The sequence below is a fragment of the Mustela erminea genome, chromosome X (assembly GCF_009829155.1).
Source record: "Mustela erminea isolate mMusErm1 chromosome X, mMusErm1.Pri, whole genome shotgun sequence".
NCBI classification, from domain to species: Eukaryota; Metazoa; Chordata; class Mammalia; order Carnivora; family Mustelidae; genus Mustela; species Mustela erminea.
Window position 1 is genome coordinate 75,524,808 of NC_045635.1, and position 10,960 is coordinate 75,535,767.

The 10,960-nt window shown below is 34.8% G+C and overlaps 1 protein-coding gene across 1 annotated transcript in view; it reads left to right on the forward strand.

Moving 5' to 3' along the window:
- Positions 1–6,417, forward strand: part of FAM133A (family with sequence similarity 133 member A) — a 53,003-nt gene extending 46,586 nt beyond the window's left edge. Inside the window, exon 3 of the mRNA XM_032331590.1 lies at positions 5,207–6,417. Coding sequence (XP_032187481.1) covers positions 5,316–6,059 — 744 coding nt within the window. The 5' untranslated portion in view covers positions 5,207–5,315 and the 3' untranslated portion in view covers positions 6,060–6,417. The remainder of the gene's footprint in view (positions 1–5,206) is intronic.
- Positions 6,418–10,960: the final 4,543 nt, after the last annotated feature.

A 10,960-nucleotide genomic window follows, 5' to 3' on the forward strand; every position in this document is an offset into this window, starting at 1 on the left:
CCCAAATGAATATACTCTATATCTCTACCTTCTCACCTCTCATTTAGTCCTTAAAGTCTTTAAACAGTGGTCTTCTGGCTTCTTCCCTCAATGTTTTTTTTTGTTTTGTTTTGTATTTTTTTTAATTTGTTTATTGGTTTATTAATGCATTAAGTTTTTTTTAATATAATTTTTTATTTTTTATAAACATATATTTTTATCCCCAGGGGTACAGGTCTGTGAATCACCAGGTTTACACACTTCACAGCACTCACCAAAGCACATACCCTCCCCAATGTCCATAATCCCACCCCCTTCTCCCAAACCCCCTCCCCCCAGCAACCCTCAGTTTGTTTTGTGAGATCAAGAGTCACTTATGGTTTGTCTCCCTCCCAATCCCAATCCCATCTTGTTTCATTTAAACCCACTTCTTGATCTCCCTCAATGTTTAATTGAAATTCCATTAGCAAAGTTTACTAATGATTTCTTCATAGCTAAATATAATGTATACTTCCAGATTTTCTCTTACTCGATCAGTCTGCTGTATTTAATATTGTCCATGATATCTTTTCTTTTCTGGATTTTTAAAAAGTAAAGATGACACCTGCTTATTGTAGAAAATGTAAACATTATAGAAAAACATACAAAAGGAAATGATGCCTCCCCAATATGCAGCGATAACTGTTTACATTTGACAAACTATTCACTTAACAATATGTTGCAGATATAGTATTCCACTATATATGTATACTAAAATTCACATAACCTGTTTTTTAAATTTTTAATAATTGTATGTATGTATGTATGTATGCATGTATGTATGTATTTAGAGAGTGCATGTGAACAGAGGGAGGGGCAGAGGAAGAGGGAGAGAGAATCTCAAGCAGACTCCAAGCTCACCACAGAGCTCAATCATGGGGCTCAAACATAGGACTCAGTCCCTTGACCCTGAGATCATGACCTGAGCCAAAATCAAGAGTCAGACATTTAAATGACTGAACCACCCAGGAGCCCCAAACCTGTTTGTTATTGATGGACATTTAGGCTTTTTCCAAATTTGTTTATATTTAAAAATTGCTCAAATTAAATCCATGAACACATACCTTTGAAGATTATTCTCCTCACCTTGAAACTTTATTCTCCTTCTGTGTGTTTCTGTAACTCTTTCTTTCTGATAGCAATCTAGCTCTTAACATTCTAGCTAATTTTCTGAAGTCTTATTTATAAGCTTCACTCTCTCTGGCAACCTCTTGCTTCTTGTTAAATTGGATCCAGTGCTCAAGTCTTTTTTCGTTTGAAATCTCCCCAAGGTAATTTAACTTTCTCTTATGTCTTTAGCCTTCACTCAGTGACTGCCAATGCTACATGTCTAACTCAAGTCACATTCCAGAACGCCAACATCCATACATCTAATTTTCTATATGCAGCTTCATTCATATGTCTCATAGGCACCTCAGACTTTGACTCCAATACTGATTGTAGACCTTTTCTGAAAGTCTGTGCCATTTCCTACTTTATCCAATCATTGGCATTGCCTTTTATCTAGTCTCACAAGCCAGAGTCTTGTCCTTTCTCATTCTCACCCTTTGCGTGCAATTAGTCATTAATTTTAGTGTAATCACATCAACATTTCTCATGTATATTCCCCTCTCTATTCAAAATTCTACTGATTTTATTTTAGACCCTTTCACTTCCTGTCTGCATGAATACGTAAGTGATCTCATTGCCTTCATTCTTATTTGCATCCAATCCAACTTCCATGCTATAAAAATTGTTTCATAAACACTCAAACATGGCCATATCATTCTATTTAAAATAAGCATTATCTCCCAATTAACTTCACTTTAAGTCTCATAGAATGAATTCCAACATCCTTAGCATCACATCCAAAGTTCTTATGAACTTCTCTTTGCCTGTCTTTCTAGATGATGTCAGGACTAAGTCTCAAGGAACTGAAGTTAGAATGAATTATGCTATTCTAAGTGTCCAGTAGTGAGAGAACCAGCAAGCTGAATATGAACTAAAGTTTTTAAGGGCTTTTTATAAGGTCAGAGAAACAATAATATTTGATAAATATTTAGAGTATCAGTCAGAATGTAAATGACAGAAAGAACTAAGAGGAGCTGGACAGAACTGAAAGGGAAGGAGAATAATATCATGAACACAACAATTAAATGCAGGAAACTATCACCAAGAGTCACTGTAACATCTGTGACATTGAGTTTATGATGAGTAGATATGTTTGGTTGATTTAAAGGGTCAGAATCAGAACAGAGACTGACAAGAAAAACTATGATATACCTGATCATCTTTTTCTTCTCTTTAAAGGACTTTGTTGGCTTCCTAACAACTATATATTTTAGAGGGGCTCTGTGATCAGGCTATTTCCTCTCTATGTAGCCTTACTTCTAGCCATTGCTTTTTTTGAAATTTAGGCTTCATCAACATGAGCACATGGTGCTCTTTCATATTCCTGGTTTTTTGCCCCCCCACCACCACATTGTGTTTTCTCTGCCTGGAATGTTCTTCATGTCTTCATTTCCAGGGTGAACTTTTATTCTTTAAAACTCCTGTACAGACATCACCAATTCTAGGAAGCTTCTCTAAATGTCCTTTCTCCCAGAGCCATAAACCCATCTATCCATGTTTTTGTTTATTATTGAACCAATATTTATTGAATATTTAATGTGAGCCACATGGCATGCTAGATACTAGGAGCACCGTGGTGAATAAGAAAGATTAAACATGGCCTTTACTCTTCTTGGCCTTATATTTAGTGGTGGACACAAACACACACACACACACACACACACACCCCCAAATAACCAGACAAATGAAATAATCACCAGTTTGATAAGTATTGTGCATAAAAGATACAAGGAACTATAATAGAGAATAATGTGTATGGGGGAAGGTACAAAGGCAACATGCTTTAATATAAAGTTAATACTTATGAAGTGGCCTGTATTTAACTGTTTCTGTCCCATATAATTGGCAATTTTATGTAGTTCCACCTAATAGTTTCTTTGTGGAGGAATTGACATTTAGAGACCTGGGCACCTGGGTGGCTCCATGGGTTAAGCATCCAGCTTTTTTCTTAAGCATTCTATTTATTTATTTATTTATTTAGTTGTTAGTTAGTTAGTTCAGTTAGCTAACATATTAGTTTTTGATGTAGTGTTCAATGATTCCTTAGTTGCATATAACACCCAATGCTCTTCACATCATATACCTTCCTTAATACCCATCACCCGGTTACCCATCCTCCCACCCCCCTCCCTTCTGTAACCATTCCCAGAGTCCAGAGTCTCTCATGGTTTGTCTCCTTCTCTGATTTCTTCCCATTGAGTTTTCCCTCTCTTCCACTTTGGTCCTCTGTGCTATTCCTTATGATCCACATATGAGTGAAACCATATGATAATTATCTTGCTCTGCTTGACTTATTTCACTTAGCATAATACCATCCAGTTATATGCATGTTGATGCAAATTGTAGGTATTCATCCTTTCTGATGGCTGAATAATATTCCATTGTATATATGAACCACATTTTCTTTATCCAATTCATTTATTGAAAGACATCTTGGCTCCTTCCACAGTTTAGCTATTGTGGACATTGCTGCTATGAACACTGGGGTGCATGTGGCCCCTCTTTTTGCTACATCTGCATATTTGGGGTAAATACCCAAGTAGTGCAATTGCTGGGTCCTGCAGGCTTGTGCAGCCATTCTGGAAAGTGTCCAGTTCTTGATTTCAGCTCAGGTAATGATCTCAGGGTCATGAGATCAAGCCCCACATTGGCCTCTGCTCTGGGCATGAAACCTGCTTAAGATTCTCTCTCTCCCTCTGACCCACCCCCCTCTAAAAATACATACATACAAATAAATAAATAAGCTGAGACCTGAAGAATGGGGTAGCATGGGCCATGATGGCTAAGCTTGGAGATTATCATGTTCCAGAAACCAAGAGAAGATAAGAAAAGATAGAATTGAGTAAAGGGATGATGAAAGTAAGAGAGATGGGTACCTGGGTGGCTTAGTTAAGTGTCTGCCTTCAGCTCAGGTTATGATCCCAGGGTCCTGTGATGGATCTCCACATCAGGCTCTCTACTCAACAGGGTGTCTGCTTCTCCTTCTCCCTCTGCCTACTGCTCTACCTACTGCTCCATCTACTTGGGCTCTCTCTCGCTCTCTCTTTCTCTCTCTGCCAAATAAATAAATGAAATATTTTTAAAAATTTTAAAAACTAATGAAAACAGACAAGATGGATCATATAAGACTTTTATGGGAGTCTGGATTTGATTCTCATTAAAATATAAAACCACTGTATTATTTTAAGACCTACTGGTTGTAGTGTGGGGCTGGAATTGAAGAGAGTAAGGGTAGAAATAAAGGTATCAGTTAAGAGGTTGATGTAGAGAGACAATATAGTGTTACGTTAGGTGTTCGGGGTTTGGAGTCAGACTGCCTTGGTTTAAATCCTAATTTGGACATTTTTTAGCTGTTAGTTTATGCAAGTTACTCAAATTCTCTAAGACTCAGTTTCTTCATCTGTGAAATAGGGATAATAATATAATCATCCTCATAGAGTTAGTCTAGAGATTAAATGAGGTAATCTGTTATAAAACACTAAGCAGTCCCTGGCAGATAATACTTAATTGATAATAGAGATTAATAGTCCAAGTGAAAGATGATGGCATCTGTACTAAATTGGTGACAATATATTTGGAGAAAAGTGAATAGATATGAGACCTATTGTCAAGGCTTAAACAACAGGATATAGTAATGGATTAGATATAAGACTTGAGGGACAGGATTTCTCAGGTATGACTCCTAGGTTTCTGTCAGAGTGGATTGTGCTGCACTTTGTTAAGGTGGAGGAGATCTGCCTCATACAGAATTCAGCTATAGAAATTTATTTCTTTTTATACTACATAAGGCCAAATGAAAGAAAGAAAAGCAGTATCACATAATATAAAATGAAATATTTATTTAAAAATTAGTAAGAACCTTACCTGAGGTATAAAAAATACTGTATGTTATATTCATACCACAATATCTTAAGTATGCAAAAGTCTTAAATGTGCATATTCTTTGTTCCAAAGGTCTAAGATTTTGAAAATTTCTACTATACTATACTGATAGGTACTGATGAACAATTAAGCTTATGTGTTTATTTTGTCTCATATTAAAGGCATTTTATAACCATTCGTTCTGCTTCTCTAACAGGATGATATACTAACAGGATGCTTGATATACCAGCAGATGAAGAACCAAAAGAGAGTTTATCTTTATTCTTCTTGGCATTGAGAGTCTGCTCTTGGAACAATCAGGCACCATGGGGAAGCGAGATAATCGAGTGGCCTATATGAATCCTATAGCAATGGCCAGATGGAGGGGCCAGACTCAATCTACAGGCCCAACAATACAAGATTATCTGAATCGACCAAGGCCCACCTGGGAAGAAGTGAAGAAACAATTAGAAAATAAAAAGAAAGGCTCCAAGGCATTAGCTGAATTTGAAGAAAAAATGAATGAGAATTGGAAAAAAGAATTAGAAAAAAGTAGAGAGAAATTATTGAGTGGAAATGAGAGCTCTTCTAAAAAAAAAGAAAAAAAGAAAAAGAAAAAGAAGAAATCTTGTCAGTCTTCATCTTCTTCATCAAGCTCTGATTCTTCAAGCAGTTCTGATTCTGAGAATGAGGAAAAAAAACAAGGAAAAAAGAGAAAGAAAAAGAAGAACCATTCATATAAATCATCAGAAAGCTCTACATATGAATCTGAATTAGAGACCAAGGAATCTGTGAAAAAGAAAAAGAAGTCAAAGGATGGCACAGAGAAAGAAAAGTATATTAGAAGTCTCAGCAAAAAAAGAAAGAAGACTTATCCTGAAGATAAACCCTCATCATCAGAGTCCTCATCGGAATCAGATTACGAAGAGGAAGGGCAAGCAAAAAAGAAGAGAAGACATGAAGAGCGAGAAAAATCAACAGAAAAAGCAAAGAAGAAGAAGAAGAAACAGCGCAAGAAACATGGTAAGAAGAAGAAAAAGAAGTCGGGTTCAGGTCACAAGTCAGGATAACAAGAAAAAAATAAGATTTTCCTATTTAAAAAAGCAGGAATTTAAGGAAATATCAACTGTGAATGTTAGGGAATATTTTTAAAAATGCATGAATTTCCCTTTGTTTGTAGAATTATTCCTGACTGAGTGCCAGTCATATGCCACTGTGCCAGAAAGGGCCATAACCATTGCCTGCAGTATAAATATATAATTTTGTTTGTGTGTGTGTTTTCCCTTCCAATGGTTAATTCTTCTGAGAGCTAAAACCCTGTTGTTCATACTAGTAGTTAAAACATTTGGAATTGAATTAAAATGTTTTAGATAATAATTTTGAGCCCCCAAATTTATCTAATTTAAAAATATCTAATTTGGATATATCTTTAAAATATAATCAGAAATATCCAGACAGCTGTAGTTGACATTTTTGAAGCGTATAATTAATGATGACTCAGAATCCTTACTTTTGAAGATTAGTTTATTTTACTTCTTAATAAACTTTAGTTTACATGGGGAAAGGGCTTGTGGGGGAAAAAGAGTTCGCTACCACTTTGGCTAGCTGAATAGTGTGCCTTTGATATTTACACATCTTATTTTTGCCAGTGCAGCAGCCATTCTTTTCTTATTTAGTGAAATTCTGGAATGTTGTATGCTGCTTCAAGTGAACAAGAAGACAGGAAGGATAAGTAAGCCCCCAGTTCTATGAAATTTACCTCCACTTCAACAGTACTGAATAATGTTTAGCATTAGAGTGTTACCTTATTTGAATTAACTTTGATACCCTTTGGAGGGGAATCATTTTAAATAAACCCTGGTATTTTTTGATTAATAAAGATTCCAAAATATTTTGCATGTTTTATACTATTAATTTTTGATTTTCCAGGGATATTCTACATAACCAGTAATCCTTTTTATATGATTTATGCTTAGGATACAAGTTTGTAATTTCCTAATCTTACTATATTTCATTACTAGGTTTAATTGCACACTTGACAAAATACTTAGCATGTAAAAAGAAGGTTTTTGAAAAAATATTTAATGCCTTCATATTGAAGCTTGTTTATTGTAAGCAAGTTAAGTGCCAGACCTCTAGTATGCTATGTGTCTTGTTACATAAAACTACTGCCAAAATCTTAGTAAGTATGCTGTTTAAAAACTCAGTGTGTTAAGCATTGGTATTGGAGTAAAATAGGAATTCAATTTAGGACATAATGACACCTTTGATCTTCCTGTGTCATATTTTACTAAGATTTGGTGCCTCGTGCTTGTTTACCACTAATGCTGAAATGAGTTGAGAATTATTTTTATTTTACATATTGATATATCAGAGTAATATGAATCAATTGATGTCTCAGAAAGAACATATTTATAAAGTATTTTGGCATGATGAGAGAATCAATAAATTTTTAATAGCTGATTTCATATCAGCTCCCTTGAATCAAAGGTAAAGTTATTATAAAGATAGAGAACACCAAGTAAATAAATATTGGCTTCCCAAATTTTTGCAGTTGAAATGCCGGAATCTCTCAGAAATGCTCTTGAAACATTATAAATGTAATGTCATGTTATATCATCTTAAAGTTTCATAATTTTACTTGTTTGCTAAAAAAATTGCTGATAAAAATATATTTAAGGGATATTTTATATCCACATAGAGTTTTCCAAAATTGTTTTTCATTAAAATATGAAAAAAGCTTATATAATTTGTAGAATATGGCAAAGACATTAACAGCTTACCAAATATCTGTGTGCTCCCATTCACTTCCCAGCCTCTTGTAGTTAGGCAATGCCATTTGACTACTTCTAGCAGAGGGATTGCAGAAATTGTAAACAGAAATGAGGTATGATTTCATAATGGAGGAGCAAAATGTCCTGCATGACCTTCCAGCTCTCTCAGTGTACTCCAAATGGTATACCTACAAGATGGTTGCAGACTGTATCTCTAAGTTACTGTTTATTAGGCACCAGCCCTGGAGAGTTGATGGACTTGCTGTGAACCTTTAAAGAGTAAGAAATAAACTGTTATATGTTAAGCCACTGAGATTTGGGGTCTTTTTTTTTAATTACCATAGCATCACCAAGCCTAATTTACTACCATAGCATTCTAGAATGTCCGTTTTGTTGTTTACATAAAGTAATTCATGGATCTTCTCTCACATCTTTCTTCAGATTGTTTCAGAAGTGACCATTTATGCCATAGTAGAAGGAAATGTTATTTTTTTTTTTTTGGTTTTTATGTAATAACTGAGGAAGAGAGTGGTTTAGCATAACATTTTATGCTTATCAGCAGTGCTGACTGTTGGAAAGTAAGACTATTTCATTATTTCTCTGATTACAGCCAAAATAATATTCCAGTAAATTGTTCAGGGAGGAATTTTTAAAAGCACCCTTGGGGACTTGGTAAGGAAGAGGAATGCTTTTTTTTTTTTTAGATGTAAGTATAGATGATATGGTAAAGCGATATGGAAATATGTAGAAGACAATAGATTAAATAGATTTATGTGAACACTTAATATGTAGCCTCCAGATTGAAAACAAAATAATGTATCCCTTATGTGAAAAGCACTGAAGTTTTTATTAGTGACTTGCTTATATGATTCATAAGAAAGTTAAAAATAGAACTACCTTATCCAGCAATGGCTCTACTACATATTTACCCAAAGGTTACAAAAATGCTAATTCAAAGGGGCATATGCACCCAAATGTTTATAGCAGCATTATCTATAGTAGCAAAATTATGGAATAGCCAAAATGTCTACCAACTGATGAATGGATAAAGAATATGTGTGTTTGTGTGTGTGTATCATATATAATTATTCCATTATATTCCATATATATTTCATATAATGGAATATTACTCAGCCACAAAAAAGAATGAAATCTTGCCATTTGCAATGACATGGATGGAGCTAGAGTGTATTATGCTAAGTGAAATAAGTTGCTCAAAGAAGGACACCTACGTGACTTCACTCATACATGGAATTTGAAAAACAAAACAAATGAGCAAAGGGGAAAAAAAGAGACAAACCAAGAAGCAGCCTCTCAATTACAGAGAACAAACTGATGGCTACCAGAAGGGAGGTAGGTGAGGGGATGGTTAAATAGGTGATGGGGATTAAGGAGTACACTTTTGATGAGCACAGGGTGCTGTATGGAAGTTTTAAGTCACTATAATTTATACCTGAAACTAATATAACACTGTATGTTAACTAACTGGACTTGGATTTAAAAAAAAAAAAAAAGAAAAGAAAGAAAGAAAGGAATATCTTTAGCCATAATATTCAACTAACTTTGGCTATGGGAAGAAAAACAGTGAGAAAATCAACAAGACACTAGAGGGGAAAGATCAATACAATCTAGTTTAGGAATGTAATCACTAGCACAAAAAGAATTTTAAAGATCTCAGGCTGAAGGGACGTCTGGGTGGCTCAGTGGGTTAAGCCGCTGCCTTCGGCTCAGGTCATGATCCCAGAGTCCTGGGATTGAGTCCCACATTGGGCTCCTTGCTTGGCGGGGAGCCTGTTTCTCTCTCTGCCTCTGCCTGCCACTCTGCCTGCTTGTGTGCTCATGCTCTCTCTCGCTCTCTCTCTCTGACAAATAAATAAATAAAATCTTTAAAAAATATATCTCAGGCTGAAGACAAGGGATTAGATTGAAATTAAGAAGAGTGAATAAAATGTGTTATCTGGTTTTGGATATTGTAATAGATTCTTTGTTTATTGTAACTTTTGCTGAGGAGAAATTTGGACCTTTGAAAGTTGCACATTGTAACTCTGTAGTCATTTTCCGTTTGATCTTATTTATTTTACAAAAAATATTGTAGTGTAGGTTTATAGCTACTTTATGAGTCATGAAAATTGTAGTCAGACATTCAAATACACATATGTATTTTAGAACTGGACTGACTGCTAATTATTCCTGAGCTGCAAACGGGATGTGTTCTTCAAATGGCTCATCACTTTTACTTGATTCTTTAATAATACCTTAATATATCTTGTATTAAATAATTATGTACTTATGGGCTCTAGTGGTTTAAAGCACTGGCTTTTGGCTAAGCATTATGTTGAAATTCTCACTCTTCATTTCTTGATATATGACCCTGAGTTCACATCTTTGTACCTCAATTTCCTTAGATACAGTGTCAGAAAAATAATAACATATATCTCTAGGATTGTAATGAGAATAAGACATAATTACATTTAAAGCATTTAACACAATTCCTGGCATATAGTAAATGCATAGTGAGTATTAATTCCCCTTTTCCTCCTCCTACCATCATGATTATCATCATCATCACTATAGTTATTTTTACTATATCATCAACCTCCTACTGTGTTGTAATCTCCTTAAAGGTAGAGGCTGTTTAATCTTTTATCTCTTGCAATGATGGTACAATGTGCATTGCATATGACAGATGCCTCATGACTTTCAATGAATTGAATTAATTCATCAGACCCTGGGGGATTGGAGAATGCAATGCAACACTACGAGCAGTTGATGTCGGACAACCTGGGGGTTAGTGGCACCAACCACTGTGCAGTGAAAAATTTGTGTATAACTTTTGACTTTTGACTCCCCCAAAACTTAACTACTAATAACCTACTGTTGACCAGAAGCCTTACTGATAACATGAATACTAGATTAATATATATTTTTATCTTATATACATTTTATACTGTATTCTTACAATAAAATAGATATTAAGAAAAGCATAAATTAAAAAATCTTTTAAAAAAAGCATAAGGAAGAGAAAGTACACTGTACTTATCAAGGAAAGTCTGTGTAAGCAGACCTGCACAATTCAAACCCATGCTGTGCAAGGGTCAACTGTCTCACTTTCTAACTGCTTTTATTGAGATATAACTCACATATGATATGATTCAGCTTCTTAGTGTATACAATTCAACGTTTCTAGTATACTTACT